Here is a 25,482-nt window from a genome sequence, read left to right on the forward strand (position 1 = left end):
CATTAATTGTAAAGGCCACATACATCTAGTGCCCTTTTTTATTCAAATGTACAGTATCTCACAACCTTTATATACAGTGTATAGTTTTTGTTGTGTTTACTATTACTGTTTTTTTTGTTTATATTTGTATTTGAAAGCCAGTTATTTGTTGCAATGAATAACACTTAGGGATGCTCCAACAAAGCTACAACCCATGAAGACTGGTGCACACTTTCGGAACACAACTTGGGGGAGAATTTGATCTGAAATAAAGCAACAATAAACAAAATCTGGGAAGGCAAAAATTGGAATGAAGCAAAAGCAATCACCTTAAAAATATTCATGTACAGCTAGTGTGTATAAAATCAAACCTAGAAATTGATCCCATCATATTTTGTGTCAACAGTGGTGAAGTAAATAAAGACAGAGTTCTTGGAAACTAAGCCGTACTTGATTTATACACTACGGCTGACAGAATATTTTTTTTTAAACTGCGTTTCAAGGAAAAGAATTCTCAGAGCATACTGGGTTCAATGTCTCTACATAAGATCACACTCATGTCATATACAAATGTACTACATCTACTTATGGATAGATAATTCAGCTGCAAGTCAGTTGGCAAAGAATAAAAACAAGTACAACATCTGATGGGTGCCAGGAGGGCATTAACTATGCGTTAGAGCAAATAAGTATAAGTTAAAGCATGGATATAAGAAGTGGTTAAAGGGAACCAAAACTTTTACACTAAGTTACTTTTATTGTAAAGTTTAAGATATTTGAATAAAATCAGTGAAAATTTGAACAAAATAGGGCAAGGAATAATGAAGTTAAAGCTTTTTTAAATGACTAGTCACTAGAGGGCGATATTCAATTTAATGCATCATTTTTGGACAACTTTCCATGCCTTTTGTACTTCAAATTTCACAATTCTTTCGTTTTCTTCGTATATATTTGTGTTCTTGATCTGACTTCATGAAGTAGAATATCATTTTGCATTCTATACCTTGCCTTCAGGGGAGTAGATTATCTCAATCACAAGAAAGAAGGAAAAACATGAAATTTGAAGTACAAAAGGCAAGGAGACATGTCCACAAATGATGCATCAAGTTGAATATCGCCCTCTAGTGACTAGTCATTTCAAAAAGCTTTAACTTACTCATTCCTTGCCTGATTTTGTTCAAATTTTCACTGATTTTATTCAAATATCTTAGAATTTACAATAAAAGTAACTTAGTATGAAGGTTTTGGTTCCCTTTAACACCAGTCTAACGCTTGACAGACGACAGGCATCATTATTGGCAGTGCCCGAAGGTGATAGATGAGCCATACAAACACAGCTAACACAATGATACACGAATCAATAACCCCTTAAAATGATAATGTAATTACTCTAAGTGAGGGGAAAACACAAGAGGATCTGATGCGAATAACACTCTGTGCTTATGACACTTAATGCGACCACAAGCCTGCGGAGAGCCGAGTACCCTCAATCATTCATTCGCAGCCGCACGCAAACTGGTTTATGCAACTTTCCTTTAGGCAGACTGGTTTTTGGTACTTTCCTTTATTTAGGCAACAATCCCAAATGTTAATGTGTCATGTGGTTGATCTTTTGAATGCTATGGCACATTATTCATGCTCAATGCCTTTACCAACATGGGAGCATACGACCTGGGTCATGTGGTTAATCTTTTGAATGCTATAGCACATTATTCAGACTCAATGCCTTTACCAACATGGGAGCCTTCGACCTCTGACCCTTGAAATTAAGATTTAGCAACATAACCAAAGGAAACCTTACTCTACCACTAATCGTAAATCAAGATTCACATGAACGCCCACACTAGGAAAGGCAGGAAAATGAACATAATGGAAAGTGGTAGGCCTAGGATGTGGTGGTGGTTTGGTGGGGATTTATTGAGGTCGTTCGGGGGTTGGGGAGGGGCGTTTCTGAGCAACCCCAGGGCTAGTGCCTCAGGAGACATTGACACAGTGTGGGCAATGTCAAGTTTGTTTACAGGTACTATAAGCCAAAGCTATTGACTCACAGGTTTAAAGGTAACACTGATTCTAGTAATGAAACCGCATTTCATTTAAACACAAACAGTATTCAAAAAATTATTTAAAATTTTTTTTTTAATTGATTATTTAGAAACTAAAATTCAAAATGATTATGGGGTTATGTCAGACTAACACAAATGTTCATGTGTGGTGCAAGGTCTTTTTTTAAAATTCAGTATCATTGGGGATGCTCTCAAATCAATTTGCATATTACACAGCCTTAGTTACTTTTTACGCATCGTTCCTGTGAGCTTTGTAACATTCATTGCAAATTTGGATGATTTATATTTTTAAAAAAAAGATTTTTTGCATCATGACATGTCCCAGAAATCTAAATCATCTTTAAAAGATAGCCTTATTATATGAAGTAGAAGGATTTCCTGAAGATGTATGCACTCAAGATCTTGACATGAGCCCAAGACTATCTATCCATTCATAAAGTGAAGCAGGAAATATCATTCCTACATAATCTTGAACTATGAGGGAGCTCTAGCACTATTCAATCACTGGAAGATCAGATGCACTTGTTCCTAGGACAAAAACATGGAGCACCAAAACAGTTTCCTCCTATAGTGATTGTATGTAGAAGTGAACTAATGGGAACTCCATGACCTGACCTGACCTGACCCTTGAGAGCTTATCAGTGCTGTGTCCAGGCTTTGGCCACAGGAGGGGCAAAGCATAATTGACTTGCTGTGCTCCATAAACTTTTAGTAAAGATGGCCCTGGAATGTGTTGCAGGAGGTGGGGGGAGGGGGCATCACCCAAAATGACTTATTTGAGGAAGAAATGGTGATTCTTGAAAATATGTCTACATGTGCAGTTTGTGCGTTGATTGACTTACAATGATTTCTAACCTGCTTACTACTAGCGTGTGTGCATTTCTTTTTCTTGGTTACAAATCTGTCTGGAGGGGCAAACTGCCCACTTGCCCCTCCTTCAAGTTCTGTAATAAATCGTAGGAGAGAACTTCCCCAATACCAACTACAGTAAGACAGCCTGACAAAATCTGTTTGACCTTCAACACTGACAGCACAGAGAGGGATTACAGTAACAGCTTTATTCCATACTTTACCCTCAATGTAAGTCAGTACGATTCCTCTGTACAGTCACTTATAGGTAGCTTTACAATACTGCCATCTTATAAATTCAAGTAGCGAGCTTTCACCATCCATGTGCTACGACACCCCATGTTTTTAAAATCCTAATCTGTTGGATCTTCTTTGTGATCAGAGAGGGATTACAGTTACAGCTTTATTCCATACTAGACCCTCCATGTAAGTCAGTACGATTCCTCCTTACAGCCACTAATAGACAGCTTTAAACTACTACCATCTTATGAGTTCAAGCAGCGAGCTTCCACTATGATTGCAACAGCACTACAAATATCCTCGGCACACAAACCCTCCAAGATGGCACTTGGTGGCTTACTGCAGAGGCTACATTACTTGTACCACATACTCTGGTGGAAGAGCAAGAGACCAAAGGGTAACCCTAGGAGAATCCTGACAATCCTCTATAATTACAGATCACACATCCTAGGTTATGAGTTGGGTTTGGGTGGCAAAGAGAGCTGTGCTAGTTGGACATGGTGAAAGCTGTGGAGGAGCAAAGGGAGAGCAGAAGCACTCCTCTTGATAACATTCTAACAAACCTCTTGAACACCAATGAAAATGGGCCACTAGTTTCTGCGGACATGCTTCACCCTTGTTGACTGAAAGGCAATCAAAATCACCATTCATGCATCAAGAACCAGTAGGAATATCACCCCAGAACCCCAGGAAATGACCTCCTTTCCATGAATTCATTGTGTGGCAAAGAGAGCTGTGCTAGTTGGACATGGTGGGAGTTGGGGAGGAGCAGAGGGAGAGCAAAAGCACCCCTCTTGATAACATCCCAACAAAACTCTTGAACACCACTGAAAATGGGCCCCTAGTTTATGCAGACATGACACTTCACCCCTGTTGACTGAATGGCAATCAAAATCACCCTCTATGCATGAAGAACAATTAGGAAAAGCACCCCAGAACCCCAGGAGATGACCTCCTTTCCAGGAATTAACCATCATGGCAACAGCTCCATCACAGAAGTAATGCCACTATACTAGCCTAGCAAGACATGTTGATGGAAAGGTCAAGATGGGTTTCGATCTTACAAAGAATTTGAGCTGCACTCCAAACAATTCTCAAATCTAAGTGAACACTTTTCAAATTATGCACCATCACCTCTACCCAGACATTTTACCCTCCATCTACAGCCATGAAGCTCTCTATGTGAATGACAATCAACGATCATTAACCATTTGACATAACACTGCAATTAAAGTACCTGGTATAACCCACCAACTCTCATCATCCCAAGCCATTAGTGCATACAAGGCCATCCTCCTCGTTAGCTGCACGAGTCAATCATTCTTACAGAGTGCTTGTATGCGATTCAAGGCATATGGGTCATCATTCGGGTATACCATCTAATTATGGAAATATTGTGCTAATGATCATCACATTTATCATGGATGTCAATGAGAGGAAATCAAGGTCAGTCATGGAGTTTTCTCTTTCAAAGACAGCGGACAGAGCATTCGTCATCTTTCGCCTCAAAACATCTCATCTTGCAACCAAACGATTCAATTGTATCTATGGAATCTGGACGTTTGCGATAGTTCTATGCACGAATGGTAAACATCACACAGATAGTCACAATCAAGGAAGGGTTCATGTTGTATGTATCTGTAATGACGAGTTTTTGTTAGGAATCTTTGAAAATACATTTATTTATATAGTTATTGGAATGTTGTAATGGTTCGCTGGGTCGTTGTGGAAACGCATTACATCTCTCATTGTAGTAATATATTATAAGAAAGTTTCTCTGGATTGTGGATGTACAGAACTTAAATCAAACGAAAGATAAACTGCAAGACCTTAAAAACTTCTGACTCAGGCTACAGCAACAACCTGATGCTGTCTTCAGACAGGAAACTTTTGTCAACTTTCCTGTACCTAAACTAGGCACAAGATAACATACTTGTAGTTTTTCCAGCTTACCAGCTGACTACACCGAGTCTTTTCTACTACCTCTCGGTAACTTCTGCACTAATAGGTAGCTATTTCCATTCTGACCACTCTTTGGAGAAACATCACAGTGATGACCTCTGGATACCCAAACAACTTTAAAGATATCACCTTTCTCCTATGCATTTCTCCTATCTATAATTCCATTGATGACTATAGCGACCTAATTACCATTACCGAAAGCCTGGGAATTCAGGAAACAAAGATCTAACCCTGTACAGCAATTTATGGAACTTGGAAAGGAATTGAAAGTTGGATTGTTAACTTCCTTGATCATTCTTTATCAACCTTCAGTATTACTGATACGGATAGCTGCATCTTGCGTCAGAGAGTCAACATAAAACTTCTCTCTAGGTGAGACTGCCTTCTTTCAAAAAATCTTTAATACCTGAGATTTGTACGTTCTTTGCCAATAAGGACTTTCCAAGATGGTTTGCAACATCACCATTACAGGATCGAGTTTCAAGTTTTCTCCAGCACTAGTTGACAGCAGCTAATTATTCCCATGTAATCTAATATCCCTGAACAGCATGAGGCATATTTCCGTCAGCACCAAGTTTATTTGTTCAACGATAAGCCCTAAATAGCAAGATAAATAAATCAAAACTTTCCCCAGTGAACTAAGGCCTTCACTTATTTCTCCTTGTTCAGCGAGGAAGGTCAAACCATAGTCATGTGGATGACGAATGTGAATGATCATATTAACCTCAAATTGGCAACTCCTATTATTGTCTGTGATCCCGAGGGTACACCAATATCCCATTGGGCTAGGACCTGAAACCACAGATGGCATGACATTAATACAATAGCTCAAATTGGCAACCCCTATAGCTCTTTCACTTATGTCATCATGGGTAAATCAACATCCCATTTGGTTTATAGGAAGGTCAAACTGCAGGTGACCATGTGCTGACTATGAATATGAAAGTTCTATGCAGCTCACATTGGCATTTTTCACTACGTGTATTGAATATGATGTGATAGAGTACATATTTGGCAATTTTTTGTTTACACAGCCTAACATGATCAAATTTCCTTTGATAGGCAACTCCTATTACTACTACTACACCCTACAAAACTATGGCAACCACATCACACTCAAAAAATAAAGAAGAAAAAAAAGAAGCCAAATCACAGCTTGAGGAAGAAATATGCATTTGTTACCCTTTTCGACATCAAGTTAGAATTGGCTGACCTTGATTTTAACTTCTGGTCCACCAAATGTTATACCATTATATCATTCTTAAAATCATGTACCTAAATTTCATCTCTAATGATGAACTACTTACTGCATTCACTCAATATAAAATGATTTCCAAACATTTCAATGATTTTCCTCTGAGTTTAAAGCATCCAATACCCAATGACACATGTAGCTCTCATGGCCACATATTGTCATCCACAAAGGCACACATTTTCTCCATGGAAACGACAGTTACAGATCATGCTCCATTCTCCTCACTATCGGAACACCTTTTCTGAAGAGCACATGATACTTACAAATAATAGAGGAACAGAATATTGGTATAGCGAGGAGGAGTCAAGCAGCTGCAAAAGAACACTAACTAAAAATGTTTTTGGAGAGTAACTGCAGAGTTAGTTCCTTGGTTGGTATTTCTGCTTGATTGGTGGTTGCCTGCTGCCTGGTGGGTGGGCAGGAGGGAACGGAGGCATGGCTGTACAGGGATTGGTTACAAGGAGGCTTCCCCTCCCATGACCTCTTTGGCTGGTATCCCTCGGGGACCTTCCATGTAAGGCACTGGGGACATGCTTCTCCTTCTGCGTCTCAAACTGCGACCAGTTAGGCTGGCCATGCTGCTGCCGAAACCTCATCTGATTCTGATAAGCGTTCATTTCGTAACTCGAGATCTCCTCCTCATCCATGAAGCAATCTCTGATGGCACTGATTTCAAAGTGGTCAGGGGAGGCAGAGTTCTGGGGTGGTGTGTTCTCAGGTAGCAAGACAAAGTTTCCCACTTTCTGACCTTCTGGCGGAAAAGAATCTCCATAGCCTCCTCCGTCCCTTATGGCCGTGTATGCACCTCCATATGACGAGGTTTCATAGCTGTTGCCAGGACCGATACCGTAGCTTCCAAGTTCTGACATGGCATTGTAGGATACGCCCTCTGCTGCAGGAGAACCTTCTTTGTGCTTTGAAGGGAGAGTGTACACATTTGGCCTCTGGTATCCACTCACAGAACTAGCACTCTCTTCAAATACATATTTGTCTTTTGGGGGAGCCTTTACAGCATTTGCTTGATTTGGCATTCTTGGTTGATTCTGGAAGCCTCGAGGACCCATGTCTGGATGCTCTGCAGAATTGTGTTGCACTGCGCCTGTCTGATGTCCAGGAAAGGATGTTGCATGGCCATTCCAACTATCAGTTGGCTGAGGTTCTGCACCCCAGTTACCCACACCTGGACTTGGATTAGAAGATCCCCATCCATCCGTTCCTAACCTTTGTTGGGATGATTCTTGCGGTCCTTGGTTAGCATCTCCCCACCCTGAAGCTGAAGGCTCTTGAGAAGGTGTGTCACTCACTGCTTCCGGTGACTTTACGTTGCGACCATCAGCAGACCACTGATTAGGGTTCTGATTTTGCGAGGTAAAGGATGGAGGAGACGTGGTGGGTAATTGGTTGGAGTCTGGAAGTTTGTCAGGCCAGGCAGAACCTTGAGGAGACACACCCCACTGGCTAACACCATGCATTGCATCATCGCTGTTTTGGAAACTTTGCTTAGGTGCTGCTTCAGGTATTCTATTCTGGACAAATCTTCCACTCGCTGCAGATTGGGCGAAAGACGGCTGACCTGACATATCTTCTTGGGATGACTGTACCTCAGGGTTGCCTGGTGGAGCAGACAGCATCTCTTGCCTTTGTCCAGAAGGGTTCATGCCTTGAGCTGTTGAAAAAATGGGTGCTGTTACAGCCTGGGTAACCCCTACCCCTGATTGATGCCAGGGATCAGAACCCGATAACATCATTTGTCCCATTTGGTTGGCAAAATCTTCCTGCTGCTGATAGTTCATAGAGGTACTCATCTGCGGTGCTACAGACATTGGTAGGTTGCGAAGGAATTGAGAAGAACTTTGGACAGGGTGTCCTGGAGTGGTTCCGGCTGAGCTGTACTGCATCATTTGGACATTACCAGACTGCATCATCTGCTGTCCAGGCACACCTGACATTATATGAGGATTTGTTTGGCTATTAGATTGCATCATAGAGGACATACCGGAGGCTTGTGATGGAGGAATACTAGGTGCTTGAGGAACCATGTTCCCTAGAACTTGTTGAGAAGGCATACCTTGGGGGTCTGGAAATGCACCTTGCTGAAGCATCTGGATAGAAGCACCAAGACCATGTGAATGTCTCTGGCTCCCACCTTGGGGAATCTGAGCCTGAGGGATAGGAACAGGTCCCTGAGGTGTCTGCATCGATGCAGGTATACTCTGGTTCATATACCCTAGTTGCTGCTGCTGTTGTATCTGCTGCTGCAATTGATTCAGAAGAACCACTCCCGTACTCGTGGATGCAGCTGGAATCGAGCTTGGCATTGGAGGAGGACCCTGAGATGCAGCTGGCCACCGAGGTATATTATGTCCTGATTGACTCATGGTTGGAGGTGGAGCATTCATGTTCGGAGGTGGGGTACTCATGTTTACAGGACCGCCCTGCGGGAAGTTCATCGGATGTTGCCCAGGTTGGAACCTCCCTTGAACCTGTGACAACCCTGACGGCGGGGGAGACGTGAACTTTGACCCTGACAATGGTGGATGTTGCTGCTGTTTCCTTTGTTGATGCTGCTGTGGAGACTGTTTAACATCGTGTTGATTGTTTGGTTTCTGTGGGGTTATAGGTTGTGTCTTTGGTTGTTGAGGATTATAAGACATTGTTTTACCAGGAGAGGGCTCTGATGAACCAGAATCTGAAACAAGAAGACAAAACATAGCAATGTATTACACAGGCACTTTCACTCTGGACACGGCTAAATACTGCTCATATACAATTCCCAAAGTTATTTCCCTATTATTTGTAACATGAGAATGTGTAATTTAGAACCTTTGCACTACTCAAATTCTCTTTCAAAGTTATGCACTGATTAAGTCAAACTCTTCATTGGCCAATAACAAGGAATTTGATTCACAAAAATCGAAGCTATAACAAGATGAGCATTATATACAATTTGGAAAGACCTTTAAGGTGCCCTACAGGTGAGGCCATAGATTTGACAATAGGACTAGAAACATACTGTTAAAAACATTGATAGTTTTGTTTAGATTTGTATTTACATGCAAGAATAGAAGACCGCCTAACCATCTTGATCTTTAAAAAGCAATGACATTTTCAACATACATATTATTGGATGTGATAACAAATCATAAGCAAGTCTTCCATAATTGCTATCCTGACACATGTATCACAATAGACCCCCTTCAAGATACCACACGTACAAATGACCCCCAAATATCCATAGATCTTTCAAACATGTAGAAGTCCCCCTTTGTGCATTCTAAATATAGTCACTGTCAAATTCATGGATGTGCTTTTGAATGAATACCTTTTGTTTGCCCTCTTGAGAAGGTTACTTCTGCCTGTGTTCCATAGATTGTACCATCAGTGCATAAACAAATAATGAGTGCATAACTTTCATGAACATGTGTCCAGCATGAGCCTCAATTTTTTTTTAAATTTTGGTTTTTGCTGTACAGATGACCTTTTTCTGCTCATGCACATAGGTGGCATATTACAGAAACCATCTATTTAAAATAGCTTAAATCCATAGGAAAGTTCATACTGAAAACCCATTTCTATACTTACATATCTTGGTTTCTCTATTGTCTAGGCCCTGTTGATTCTTCTGAGCTTCAGCTGGTACCCTTGAAGTACAACTATGGCAGGCAAGCTTGAACAGTGTATCAAGCAGGAGAGTCTTGGCTTCACTGCAATAGTCAAGAAGAGAGGTTTCACATCAAGCCAAATGCATAAATCTATTTGTGTTTGAGCAACTATTAGTGAATATGGACTCAATGCAAGTAAAGTCACAATCGGATATTGAATGAAACTTGTTAAGTTCATAATCCGGCTCATTTTTACTTCAACGAGTGCAAGAGCTTCAAAACATGAATCATTTGTTTTATAAACAGGTCTACAATATACATATTTATATACCTCACTTATGAAATCCAGCCATCTGATTGGTCGAATTGCATTCATAAACTTCAACTGTTCCTGTAAAATTCCCGGTAACCATGCTTAAAACATTTCAATATTTTTAATAACCATGGTTATTAAAAAAATAGGTCAGTCTCCATGGTTACCCCATAGGTTTACATGTTAAAAAATGGTTTGAGCGATGGAGGATACCATACGTGTGCGAAAAATTGGTCGGCAATTTCAATACAATTGAATCTCGATCGATCTTACCGACAATTTTATCTTGCATTGTTGACATGAAGACGAAAATTAACTCTCAAAAACAAAAAAAACAACATCTGCCGATAGATCTTGATCTAAGTTCGTGCCAATATGCATTGCAAAAGTAAAAGAAGGGTCCGTTTCATGGAGCTTTTGCGAAGCATCCCTCACGCGGAGCCGTTTTCAATCCATTTTAATGTATATATTGGAGAAAACTGCCAAGCATGTTAACGGCGCGCGATAGCCGAGTGGTCAAAGCGTTGGTTTTTCGTACACCTCTTGTTGTACGCAAGAGTTCGAATCCCGTCTTCGACAAAAATGTAAATTATTTTTTATTTTTTATTTTTTAGTCTATTTTTTTTTGGCATATAAAAGTATTAATGACTGCTTTAATATTCGAGAAATAGTTGTTTTCATACGCTCTCGGGAAGGTTACAATTGGGCTATTCCCCTCGGCAAGCCTCGGGGAATAGCACAATTCTAACCTTCCCTTGAGCGTAATAAAACAACTATTTCTCTCAAAGCAGTCATTAATACTATAATAGAGTCGATAAATAATAAAATAAATGGTTCAAAATTCCAAGAATTGCAGTCATGGGAGACATCATTTGCATTAAAGGACACAGTATATAAGCGCAGCCAAACAGCATAATGCACGTCTCAGTGCTCGAATCGATGTCCTTGCTATTTGAAACTGCATGCATTTCATTGCTCCTTCAATTTTGTACACGCCGGAGATATGCATAAGGGCATCTCAGCCATAGAATATTACTTTTAGCCGTTGGTTATCACTTTTTAGATGGGAACTTTTATGTAAGGTAGGCATGGTAGAAAAAAATGTCTTGTACGATCATTCAATCAATTTTACAATCAAGTTTACTATCAATCAATCAGTTGTGCAATCAATCAATCAATCAATTGTGCAATCAATCAATCAATTGTACAATTAATCCATTGTGCCATCAATCAATCAATCAATTGTGCCATCAATCAATAGTGCAATCAATCAAACAATTCATTGTGCCATCAATCAATCAATCAATCAATTGTACAATTAATCCATTGTGCCATCAATCAATCAATCAATTGTGCCATCAATCAATCAATCAATTGTGCAATCAATCAATCAATTGTACAATCAATCAATTGTGCCATCAATCAATTGTGCAATCAATCAATCAATTGTACAATCAATTCATTGTGCCATCAATCAATCAATTGTACAATCAATTCATTGTGCCATCAATCAATCAATCAATTGAACACCAAAACCTATCGTGCTATCATTGAATCAATTGTACAATCAATCAATTGCACAATTGATTGCTAAGCTTTATATTACAGGGCCGTTGACTTACATTGGTCTTGTAGTACTAAGAATCTCTTCCTTCAGCAACGTTACGACCTGTTTCTTGAGGTGCTCATCATTATCCCTCAGGTTCAGGACCAAAAACTCCTCCAAGCACTGAGCGTATACCTCCAGAAGAAGTTTGCTATCTTCACTGATGGCCGCCTGTAATTGAACAAACATGGAAAAATGCTTTCAAACATTATTAAAGATGAAGTTGAGTTCTGGTCATGCGATTGCATTGTGAAAGAAACGGTGTGGAACCGACCAGAAAAGGTTGATTATCCTACATATAAGAATTTGTGTGTATTGCAAGGTTCTGGAATCATCAAAATGATAAGAAATTTGGCCAAGTCTTGGTAAAGTTACAAACACTTGCACAGAAAGATGTATATGGGACTACATGAACACGTGGCGTAAAAAACCGGCCCCCGATTTTTACGATGTTACATGCATATTTAGAATATGAAGGCATTTGAAGAGCCATGCTTTTCAGGGAACATGTCTTAACTGATGTTCTTCCACACTTGCATAATAAGAATGAGTAATGCTCACAAATTATTTTTCACCAACTCAACCTTCTCTTTAAAAGTGACTCGATAACATTGTTGAGCAATGATGAAAAAACTGTGTAGGTTTTGTATGAAATGTTACCTATTATATTCCTTCTACTGTACTGACCTTCTAACATGCAAAACATACTGAAAAAATTCTCAAACCACAAAGATATTTATGATTTTCTTTGAAGGCGTCACTGTGTGACTACCTCTAAAATTAAATTTTCCCAACCATTTTTGAGTTTTACCGACCATTTTTCAAAGAAAATAAGACATGAGACAGGCTTTAAAAAATGTTTTAACACTTAAATGTCTGGAATGGTATATAGAGTCAATTCATTGCTTTGTGACGATTGACATTCACCTAAAATGTAATTAAATTGTGATAATATCGTTTGGAGAATTCAGGGATCGATCAGATAATTTTTTCCCAATTTTTATCATTAATAATGGTCTGTTTTCACTCAAACTTTCAGATTATCTTTAATTGTACCATCTAGCATTGAAGTCACTTTGTTAGCACCATTTTCTCTCATCTGAACAATGTTACCAAGTCCCTTTAAGAGTGGAGGTGTCGGTGGTCTGGTGGCTATGTCTCCAATCTGTGGATCACATAGTTTTGGGTCCATGTCCTTTGGCAAGACATTAGGTGAGGTAAATGGGTACCTGGCAGAAATGAATTCCTTGTAATGCTAGAGTGACATGAGCGCTATACAAGAACCCACCATATCTATTATTATTAAACTCTTTAGCCCATCTATTCTTTTCAATACTTTGTAATCTTTGAGAAACCCCTACATTTGCTATAGGCTTTATTTCATCAAAGAAATAAGAACAGGGTTTGGGTTATCATAGGTTAGGTTTAGGGTTAGGCATAGTGTTTGGTTCAAGATTGAATTGTGCCCTTGAAAGATTTAGGAAAGAGACCACAGAGACTGTCACTGGAGCATGCACTGAAGTACAAAAGAGGTATCTACCCGACATCATTATAATAATAATAACTAGATGGAACTTCGACTGCGCGCAGTCGAAAATGATGCCTCCGTCATAGAGCAATTTTACAAACCAAAACAGAAGAAATTTTTCAAATTCAAGTTCAATTGTAATCCATTAACAGGTTTTCAGAATATTGTGATTACAAGCTATTTTTGCATACATAATGAGCCCATGACCTTTGACCTTATGAACCAAGAATCTACTCAGTTCATTGGCTCTGCAAGAAACATACATGACCTAAGTTGGCAGGAATCCATCAATCGGTTCTTGAGATAACGCGATCACGAGCTGTTTTTGCATACATAATGTGCCCTGTGATCTTTGAACTTTGACCTTGTGACCCCTACATCTAATCAGTTCATCGGCTCTGCAAGTAACATACATGACCTAAGTTTGGCAGCAATCCATCAATCGGTTCTTCAGATAACGCGATCACAAGCTCGTTTTGCATACATAATGAGCCCTGTGGCCTTTGACCTTTGACCTCGTGACCTCAAAATCTAATCAGTTTTTTGGCTTTGCAAGTAACATACATGACCTAAGTTTGGCAGCAATCCATCAATCGGTTCTTCAGATAATGCGATCACGAGCTCGTTTTGCATACATAATGAGCCCTGTGACCTTTGACCTTTGACCTCGTGACCCCAAAATCTAATCAGTTCATCGGCTCTACAAGATACATACATGACCAAAGTTTGGCAGGAATCCATCAACCAGTTCTTCAGATAACGCGATCACGAGCTCGTTTTGCATACATAATGAGCCCTGTGACCTTTGACCTCGTAACCCCAAAATCTAATCAGTTCATCGGCTCTACAAGATACATACATGACCAAAGTTTGGCAGGAATCCATCAACCAGTTCTTCAGATAACGCGATCACGAGAACGGGACGTACGTACGTACAGACGTACGTACGTACGTACGTACGGACGTACGGACGGACGGACAACCCGAAAACATAATGCCTCCGGCTACTTCGTAACGGAGGCATAAAAACGTTACTTATAAAGCGCTTACGACTGAAGTCTCTAGGCGCTATAACAAACAAAATAGACTGATAAACAATTACATATTAAACAAAACAAAAAAGTGCAAATAAACCTACAAATTACAATAGATATGGAATACACATCAAAGTGAACAGAGTTAATTAATCAGCGAAAGAAATTTTGAATTAATGTGTCTTAACTGTGTCATAACTAGTATAAGACTAGTTAAAAAAATGTTTATTTTCGTACCACATTTGGGGCCTTGATCCAATCTTTGAGGGTGAGGGCAACTACAGACTGGACAGAGGCTTTGAACTCTGTGCTCGACGCCCTGGAGAGGTTGTAGAGCTCCCCTAAGAAATGACCCGCTGACCTGGCTTGATTTCTCCTAAACTCACTGCTACTTCCCTACAACGGTTCAAGAAAATAAGATATACGGATATCAAATACTTGCAGTGACATGCATACAAAAACAAATATAAAATATCTCAATGGAATGTAATATTGTAAAAGAAACATAACGTCAATCTGTAAATACATGAATTCAATTTAATTCCATTAAATTTTTATTAAATTTCAATAAAATATACAAAACAGAATATATTCATGACAGAATAATGGTATAAATCCATCAAGAGTACAAAATAAGGTAAAATGATGAAACAATAAAGCAATACAACAGATAACAATACAAGATAGAGCATTATTTGACCTAATTTCAGTGTAAATACTGTTATTATCGTCCAAACTGTCTCCATACAATATGGTGTTCACAATTTAAAAGGACAATGTTTTAATTATACATTTTTCACCTAAAAAAACCCGGGTCAAATGCACATGTTGTCCCACGTATGGCCTGCAATTTACAACTTACAAGAAGAATGAATACTATCTATTGACAGTTAGACAAGATAGAGAAAATAAGCCCAAAAGGCTGACCATCCCCCCAAACATGCCTCCATGCAAAAGAAGAAGAAAAAAAAATAAGGAAAAGATAAACAGGAAAGGGAAAAATAAAGAAACCAGGCACTTAGTAAATTATGTAGTTGTATTGAATTTGAATTGTGAACTGGCAGCAAGGCACTAAAATAAGAATAAAATGCAATGTAAAAACATGCTTTCCAATGTAATCTGACTTACAAGTGAAGTCCCTTACACTTACCTGAATATACTCTCCTTGCTCATGCAGTATGGCATTCTTCAGATCTTCCTTGAATCCTTGTGGATGCATATCTACAAAGAAGGGATATCACATCGTTACCTTTTTATACCTTTATCACTGAAGAACTAAAGACAAATTTGAGCAATAGTCACACAACTTCATTTTTAGGGGACTTTTCTACTGGGATAATTCTTCCAAACTGACATAATGACAAAAGTCACAATTTTTTTCTTCACATTAACCAGAATTCAACCTTGTCTCTTACAGCAGACAATGATCTTTTCAACCATTGGGACAAGCATTCCATTTTCTGTAGTGTGGCTCAGTAATTTTATATTCAGAGCCCCCCCCCCCCGCCCCAATAATATATACCAGATGCATGAAAAGAAAAGGCACAAAGTTCTGCCCATATTCTGTCCACTTTTGTTGCATGACCACATTGTATTTGACCCCAGGAATTTCAAATACAAAAATTAGCTTTTGAAATCCTTACATTTACAAAACGTTGAGAAGTTCAAAATCTTTGTTTTTCAATCAAATTTTGCCATTTTCCCCCAACTTTTCAACAAAATTGCTACTCATGTATATTTTTGGTATATATAAGAATGAAGCATTCAAGACAAATAATATTGTTGCCAATTTGAAACTAGATGGAACTTCGACTGTGCGCAGTCGAAAATGATGCCCCCGTCATTCAGGTTTTCTCTATCTTAGTATATCTCCCATTATTAATGTAATATTTCTTACCTTGCAATGAATTGATGATTGTAGCAACCCTCTTCTGAAGTGATTCCTCATTGTCTACGTTCAAAATGGCATGTTCTATTAGCTTCTCCAAGACAACATACTGTTCCTTGGGCCACGGAAAGTTGGCCAGTTTGGACGGATCTGAAGCAAAACAGCAAAATGAAACTCTTGTCAACTGGGCTGCCTGGATTCCTGGTATATTTATCTTAAATTACCATGTTACCATTGACGTTCTGATATTTATTTATCTTATTTTATGTATTGTGATACTCTTGAGATTTAAAAGACACTCACATTATTTGTAAACAATGTGATTCTGTATTGATTCAATTAAAACACACAACTACAAAAAAAAGGGGGGAAAACCCCTCTTTTCAACTGCATTTTTAAGTAACAAGCCCTCTCACCCACCACTTTTAATCACAACAGCATCCCAAATTTTCAAATTCGGTTTAGTCGTTTTCATTCTTAATTATTTCTGTGCCACGCAAATAAAACAACTATCTTTTTGACTTCATTATAGATTTAGCTAAACCATTTCCCATTCAAGCCTAATCAAATCAAATTTTAATAATGATAATAGTGGGTTCTTGCATAGTGCCCAAGTCTATCAAACTTGAAGCTCCTGGCGCTTCACAATTTTTTCCTGGCTTTAGTATGGCTGCCATTATCGTATTTCAAGGAATTAATTCCAGCCAGGTATCCATTTACCTCACCTTGGGGGGGGGGGGGGGAGAAAATGTAGATTAATGTCTTGCCAAAGGACACTGATTACTGCCAAGGTGGGACTCAACCGCGAACTATACGATTCACTAGACCACGATACCTCCATATCTCATACTATTATTAAGTTAATGAGGCTGAAAATGGATAAGTACAATTAAACTTTAGCACTGCGCTTTGCATCCATAATACAAATTGTGGCAGCGAACATCTAACAAATGTGCCAACAAGCACAAATTACAAAAGAACTCACTATATTTAATGATGGTAAGCAGTTCCTTTATAACCTCCTCATCAGAACTCGTCTTCATCGATTTCAGACTCTGGAATTGAAAAATGAAAAACATTGCATTAATATTCAAGTATATATGTCAGTGATCAGCCACCACTCTAATGCTAAGTTGACATTATGTTCCTGGCGGCTACGGATTGCCTGAAACGTTCTGCAGCGTATTTCACGTTTTGTTGCATTCAACCCGTTTTACAACTGGCTTTTAGGTTTCTCATCCGCGAAATTCCCGGTTAGCATCATTTCAGGTCATCTGCTTCCCAGCTGTGCTACGGGTTCTTGCATTTAGTCCTCTGTCTGCGCAGTGGAACTTAGGTATTGGATGATGCACTGTTGGCAAGTTGACCATGAGATGGCGCTGTGCAATAAACAGAACGCTAAAGCACAAAGTTCATGAGCTTAGTATCGCTTTAATGACCTCCTACAAAAAGTTCCAATGTACAATATCATATTTCACCTGTATCAGCATTCCATCTCACACAATATCTGATCATTGCAATGTCGCAAAAGAAGGGGCCTGACAAACCCCAGGAGCAGAATTCCTACCTTTTTTATTTTCCTCTCCACACTGAACTTTTGCCACTGGTACTCTTTCTCCAGCTCATCTTTGGTTAGGTTAGAAAAGCCTGACTTTGTTCCACCTTGTGGGCTGGGTTTCTTTCCTGTAGTATTAGGTTGTCTGTAATCATAAAAACAAGTCAAAAATAGGAAAATAATGAAGAAACTTATATTCATTCTAACACTGTAGTAATTTTGTTAAGTGATGTGAAAGCTATTTTAACCACAGTCTCAGAATATGACTGAAAATGTACTTTTTCAAAAGATAGGATAGAATTAACATTTACATGTACTGCGATGAGAAGGGGGAGGGGGGAGGGGGGAGCTTTAAGACTCCCGATTACAGAACATTTTGGGAAGAAGTCGGAAATGCTACTCAACGGTTAAATTAACGCAGCTTTGTGAAAATCAGACCTACAGTTAAAAAGTAACATGACCTTATGTGACTTGTAGAATTTTGTTTCGTATTTGAAATTCATGTACCTGGAAAGCTGGAATTTCATTTAAGTCTACAAATATAGTTCCCAGTGTAAATATATCTGTCGCCTATACATATAAATGATGTAACAAGATACACTATTCTTTTTTTTCTTCATAACTACTAAACGATTGATGATTCAATGAGCCTTTTAACATTCATAATTACATAAATTTGTACACAACAGAAAGGTCGTCACTTGGCACTCCATAAAAATATGAACTACACCCTGTAAGTTAAAATTGTTTCATATTTTTCTTTTCTAGATCAAATGCGATTAGAAGCATATTGTTTTCTCACCAAAATGTGTGACCTACCTGTTTTGCATGTTTGGCATGCCTTGTTGTGGCATCCTCATATTAGGATCTGTCTTCTGTCTCCAGTTGTTATCTCTACCAGAGTTCTGCCATTGTTGGCCTGGCTGCTGCTGCTGCTGTTGCTGCTGCCTCTGAGGATACTGTTGTTTCTTTGGTTGTTGCTTGGGGTTTTGATCATCTGAAAGTGTCATGGCAGAAACAGATAATGGAAAGTACAGACCTCTTTTAGAAAAACACATTAACAGGAATGAAATATACAGTGCGTCCCAGAAAAAAAGAAACCAAGAATTATCAATCTTTTATCATAACTTAGTCACATTTATAATCAATACATGACACATATTTGGAAAGCTTAGATCCTCCTCTTTCATTTGATGCAACTCATATAATGCATATTTCACGCATGAGTGATTAAAATGATCTGAATCTGATCGGTATCTGAATTTCGAAAAGAAACTCACAATTTTAGAAAGTTGAGTTTCTGCCCTTTCATATGACACCTCAATCAGGAAAAATGAGCAAGGAATGACAAAGTTCTGTTTGTTTAAAGTAGTGCTTTCATTTCCATAATTTTATCAAACCAATTTGTTTTCGCTGGCTGCTTGCCGTAGCAACATGCAGAATTGACAAAAGACTCAACTCGGTTTCGATGACAATCAGCCATGCATGAAGTCTTTCGTCTATAAAAGACTTCATGTGCTCTACGACCTACCCATCACACCTCACGTTGTTCCTTTTTTTGGACACAGTTGAATTGATATTTTCATGTACAGTTGCTGTTTGTATGCTCAATCCCTTGTTTGTTCATGTTTCTACTGCTCATGTGGGAGATTATTCATGTGGAGTTGGCCCAGTAAAAATACTGAATATCATTATGATTATAATGATGATGATTATGATAATGATAAAGATGATGATGATGTTAACGATGATGAGGATGATGATAATGTTAACGATGGTGGTGATGTTGATGAGGAGGAGGAGGAGGAGGAGGAGGAGGAGGAGAATGATGACGATTATCATTACATAGCACAGCAGGTTTCTTTTCCTTTCTTACCTGACGAGGCTGTCTTTCCTCGCCCCTGATCTGTGGACCCTTTCTGATTAGGTGGCTGGATAATTCCTAACTGCTCAGTCAGAATCTGCAGCAGCTCTTCTTCTGTACTTGGCACAACTTTTGGGGGGAGCAGCCGAAAGTCCTCTGTGACCATAAATGTTTGTATGCTTAATCCCTTGTTTTTTCAATTTTTCTACTGCTCTTTCACGTCTTGAGCATATTATTCATGTGGAGTTGGCCCAGTAAAAATACTGAACATCATTATGATTATGATGATGATGATGATGACTATGATAATAATGATCAAGATGATGATAATGTTGAAGATGATGATGATGATGATGATGATGATGATGAGGAGGAGGAGGAGGAGAAGGAGAAGGAGGAGGAGGAAGAGGAGGAGGAAGAGGAGGAGGAAGAGGAGGAAGAGGAGGAAGAGGAGGAAGAGGAGGAAGAGGAGGAGGAGGAGGGGGGGGGAGGAGGAGGATTATAATAAGGTAGTATAGCAAGCTTCTTTCCCTTTCTTACCTGATGAGGCTGTCTTTCCTCGCCCCTGATCCGTGGACCCTTTCTCATCGGGTGGCTGGATAATCCCAACCTGCTCAGTCAGCATTTGCAGCAGCTCCTCTTTCGTCTTTGGCACAACTTTTGGCGGGGGTAGCCGAAAGTCCATTGGGGGTGGCGGGATGGAGATGGGGAGGGCCTTGGGAAACATGGAAGGAGGGCCCCTAGGCAGAAGAGGGGCATTTGGAGCTGGCCCCAGGATACCAGCGCCGGGTACCTTCATCGGAGAAGGGAGAAGGGGGATGTCTGGGCTGGTAGTCGGACTCATCGTCGTGGGAGATCCTGAGTTTAAGTTTGCTGCAATCTGGATTTCTAGCAGAAGATAATGGTAAAAAGAAAAATTATATTTTCTTTTAGATTTACTCTAAAAAAATTGAGTCACATTGTTGGAGAAACTTTCTTTGGGTCAAGAATTTTATGTTTACTAAATATTTAGAACATATATGGATAGAACACAGTAGGCCCGAGTCATGTCAGAACTTTTATAAACCGGGTCCCGACGGCCTCGCACCGATCGGGACCCGGTGTCCCGAAATCAGCTCGCAGGATTTGTCACTTGCCTCTATAAAAAGCGCATATCATCAGTATGTCCCTTAAAAGTGACCTTTTTATCAATCAAATAAATCAACACATGCATAGCTCGGCTCAGATCGGTATATTCTCCCATTTGACATTATTTTCATCCATGTTTTGCTATGTTTAGTGCCATTATCATGCCTTTAAAAGTTGTAAAAACTGGGGCAAAAAATAGAAAGACAACATTCGAGCCGCCATTTTGATTCATGAAGGTTGAATGAATCGGGTCAAAAAATATGAATGTTAGAATTATAAAACGGCTTTCTAAAAAATTCTTCTTTACAACATACCGACCGATTAATTTTTTAAAGACAAATTAAATATTTATATCTTATTTTAAACACTGCATGCTTTTTTTAAAGCGGAAAATTACTTGGTAATCACAACAAGTTTAGATACTGATAGCTGTTGCAAGGCAAGTTCAGACTAGTCACAGAAAAAATGCGCAGTGCACCTCGTTAACTGTAATGCGTGCCAAAACGAACTCAAACAAAAATACGCGATCGTAACAAGAAATCATTGAAAACTACTGTACGAGAGCACAATTGGAAAGACAACTACTGCTCAAAATTACCATAATCGGATACATAACTTGGACAAAGAATTCAACAGTCGTCCAAGAAATGCCACAGAAATTGTGATAATCGAGGAGTAACTGGGTAAATTTTTATCGAAAGGGGCCTGTTGCAGATATTGTTATACTGCTTTTACCGTAGAGGGCGGTATATTGTTTCTAGCCTCGTGCTCAATTTAAACACGTAATTATACACGGACATCGTAGCAGGCCCATTTCGATAATAATTGTACACTATAGTAACTCCTTAAATATTGCTATTTCTGTGGCTTTTCTTGGACAACTATTGTATTCTTCCTCCAAGTTATGTATCTGCTTGCGGTAATTTTGAGTAGTTGTCTTTCCAATTGTGCTCTCGTAGTTTTTAGTGATTTTTTTCTTGTTACGATTACGTATATCTGTTGGGTTCGTTTTGGCACCATTACAGCTCATGAAGTGCACAGTGCATCCTTTCTGTGACTACTAGTCTGATCGAGCTTGCCTTGCAACAGCTATCAGTTTCAAAACTTGTTGTGATTACCAAGTAATTTTCAGCTTTTAAAAGAAACATGCGGTGTTCAAAATAAAAGAAAAATATTTATTTTGTCTTGTAAAAATTATTAGATCGGTATGTTGTAAAGAAGTATTTTTTAGAAAGCCGTTTTATTATTTGAACATTAATGTTTCATTCATCCTGCCGAGAGACCCGGCCAGTACAGTAGCTAGCAACCCCATGCAGCGAACTGCTTTGCAACCCATATTTATATCAGCAGTTCGGATTGATTCAGGATGAGCTAGAATATGATTGGTAAAAATTAAATACTTAAGTTTTAAGGTGGATTAATGTTAGTGGTGTCCAAAACTGCAATTTCTTACACATTTTTTTTCTTTTTTCGGAGCGTCGGTTTCCAAAAAACGAAACCGGGACGGTCAGGATCCGGTGTGACCGACCGTACCGACTCAGGCCTAGAACACAGTTTAAAATCAATTATTGCGAAACAGGAATTTTTCAAGGCAGGAAAAGCCCACTAAAGGGGGGTTCAGAAATGTTGGCAGTCCTGAGATAGGGGGGGTGCTTTCAATTCAAAGGGACGGAACGAGCATACGCGTACCATAAATAACATTAAGTGGGGGGAGGGGGGGGGGGCGGGAAAATACATGGTGGGCAAATAATGTACATGTACATGGCTTACAGTTACATTACTTACATGTATACTGTACATGTAATGTACAGTATACCTCCCTTCTTAATTTTCTTTTCCAAAGTAAGGTGACATATAAATGCAAAGCTTGTGCTGTAAACAATTTAGAAAGAATATCTACAGAAGACATGCAGCTTGCAATGTCAATGAACACATTGAAAACACTACTATCAACACATAATCCCCGTCCTCTTCAAAGTGCCTTTGATTCAAACTTTTAACTACCGGTATGTGAAAACAACCCAGACAGCAATGTATTCGATGTCACATCTGTCACTTTGTATGCATCTTATGTTAGGGTTATTGCGACATATCCTACACATGTACATGATATTGGGGATTCCCCAGTTTGAATCAGTATTGAAGACAATGCTGCGGCAGGAAGTTTGACTGCTATTCATGCAATAACAAGATGACATTTTCCATCTACAGTGTATAAGTAACTCTGCTAATACATGTCCATGGTTAATGTGTTTTATATGCAAAGCACTACAGTAGATGTATGGTAAAAAGTTCATAAAAACCCTGACTTGCAAATTAAACCAAACAAATCTTTAACAAAAAAATCTTGAATCATATGAAAAACATTTTCTAAAACAACAAAGTGCCCAATGAGTAACTTACTTGGTTTCTCAGGCATCTCAGCACTAGCTTTTGTCTCAGTAGATTCACTTTCAATTGTGGCTGACTCGTTCTCATTGTCTTTTGCATCTTCATCAGACTTTGGCTCGGCTGTCTCTCCTTCAATACTCGTGACCCGAGCTGGATCATCTGGTGACTCGTTTGTTCCCTCAATGTTACTACCATTGTCATCCTCTGCCTTCTCCTCAGTAGCATCAGCATCTGCAATCATAGATTCATTTGTTTCCAGGAGAGGCACTACAGCAGAAGGGACATTCTCATCACATTCTGGAGCTTTGTCCTGATTTGGCGAAGCAGAAGGTTCACTCTCGCAGATATCATTATCCACACTGGTACTGGTGTGGTCTTCCAATGGGGGTGCTTGAGCATCTTCTGGTTTGTCTACTACATGTGCTTCCGGTTTGTCTGCTACTTCAGGTTCTCTGGATTCAACAGCATCATCTATCATATTTGAGTTCTGGTCTGGAGGAGGTTCACATTCTGAACTTTGCGGAAGCTCTTTAGCTGCTTCCTCTGTAACCCCATCTCCTGCACAGCTGTCTTCCGTAGATTCCTCAGGCAAAGCAAAATGTTCAGAACTGTCCTTGTCCTCCCCAGTAGCATCATCATCTTCTTCATACGAGACAAGTTTTGGTGGACCTGGGGACAACAGGTCCTTGTTTGTAGGTGATGAAGCTCTCCCGACTTCAGGATCAGTAGAGTTGGGCTGCATAAACAGCCCCCTACCGACTCCCGAGAATTTACTCATTTTGTCCAAATTTAGCACCGATCTAGATGAGATGCAAGAAACATGAATTTAAATGATAGGTAAATATGTTTCATTTCCTTCATGTAAGATTTCAACTTTTTTAATATTAGCCTAGAAATGACCACCAAACTGAAAAAAATTAAGATTTTTTCCAGCAAATCTACCAAGAATCTGGGGTGTAAAATACCCACGCCTACTTACAGTTATACAAATACGATTTTCTGAAAATTAAGTGTTTATCCTACGCATTGCAGTGCCAATTTTCATCACTGCTTCAAAAACAATTTTTTGGGGGGCAAAGAAATTGATACGAGGTCCGCGAGTGCTTCCCGTTCCTTGCGTGTTAAAAGTTAGGTCATACATAGATTGCATTGACTCGCGCATGAACAAATGGATTGAGAAAACAAAATGTCAAATGAAGAAATAAACAAGCATTTGTATAGTTATTAGAGATCTACCGATGTTTGTTTGTTGGTTTAATTTATTTTATACATGTAGTCTTAATTAGAATTTAGAACGTCTTATTGAAAAGTTAAGAACACCTACTGTACATGTACGATGTTCTCTGTCGTACATGTAGTTACTTTCATTTTGCCAGCACCCGGTCTAGCGTTATTTTGGCAAAAAGCTAGCCTGGTACCTTTCCACCGTGAACTTTTTGAGTCCCATAAAATTTGCGCGCAGCAAATCTGCGATGAGCACATTAGCCTCGTTGGCAAACTGCCAGCCCGCTACTAGCTTCCCACCATGGACTATCCGTGTTCCGGGACAGTGCGTTTGCGAGGTACGGTTTTTAAGTTTTGAGAATGCACATAATGCACCTGTGCGCATCATTTATCAGCTGTCGAATGAAAAATAAGAGTAAGGACAATTTTACATGTACAATTTTTAGTTGGGTGTCTGAACAATATACAATTTTCAATTTGGGATCGTTTTTCACCATTTTTGTTTGATATTTGAATTAAAAATGTAGTCAGAATAATACATTTCAAATTTCAAGTCTCACTGATGTTTCTATCAAAAGATACAGCCCCTTCGAAATGCTGCAATATTCATAGGATTTTGCTCAGAATCCACAAAAAAGACATACACGCAGAGTTATGTTGTTTTTCTAAATTTAGCCAAACAGCTGTAACGCCCGATATGCAAGCGTATGCATAGCGTACGCATGTCATGCGCAACTTGCAGCTTGAGCCACGTTGTCTCCGCGATAGTGCCATTGACTATAACGTGTATTCACTTCCGGGGTTTATGGTGCGACGGCTATCCATACTTTCATTCACTATATGCGCAGATGTTACGCGATGTAACCATGGTTTGGACTGAGCGGAGCTCACGCCTCCCTAATAAGCTGATTCCAAAAATGTGGGAAGGGTATTTTCAAACTGTTAGGCCAAATGATCCCTTGGGGGTAGCGAAAAAAAAGCACCTGGATATCATCCTTACG

General features: G+C 39.2%; 1 protein-coding gene across 1 annotated transcript; it reads right to left on the reverse strand.

Moving 5' to 3' along the window:
• Positions 1-1,583: 1,583 nt before the first annotated feature.
• Positions 1,584-24,053, reverse strand: LOC582180. The gene is made up of 11 exons (XM_030985395.1): positions 23,270-24,053; positions 20,279-20,626; positions 18,694-18,871; positions 17,887-18,019; positions 17,305-17,374; positions 16,329-16,469; positions 15,582-15,652; positions 14,669-14,827; positions 11,886-12,040; positions 9,931-10,052; positions 1,584-9,037 (listed from the first exon to the last, which is right to left on the reverse strand). The coding sequence occupies exons 1-11, from the start codon at positions 24,033-24,035 to the stop codon at positions 6,708-6,710; spliced, it is 4,473 nt and encodes a 1,490-aa protein (XP_030841255.1). The 5' UTR covers positions 24,036-24,053; the 3' UTR covers positions 1,584-6,707.
• Positions 24,054-25,482: the final 1,429 nt, after the last annotated feature.

The sequence above is a fragment of the Strongylocentrotus purpuratus genome, unplaced genomic scaffold (assembly GCF_000002235.5).
Source record: "Strongylocentrotus purpuratus isolate Spur 01 unplaced genomic scaffold, Spur_5.0 spur5_scaffold_15, whole genome shotgun sequence".
Taxonomy (NCBI): domain Eukaryota; kingdom Metazoa; phylum Echinodermata; class Echinoidea; order Camarodonta; family Strongylocentrotidae; genus Strongylocentrotus; species Strongylocentrotus purpuratus.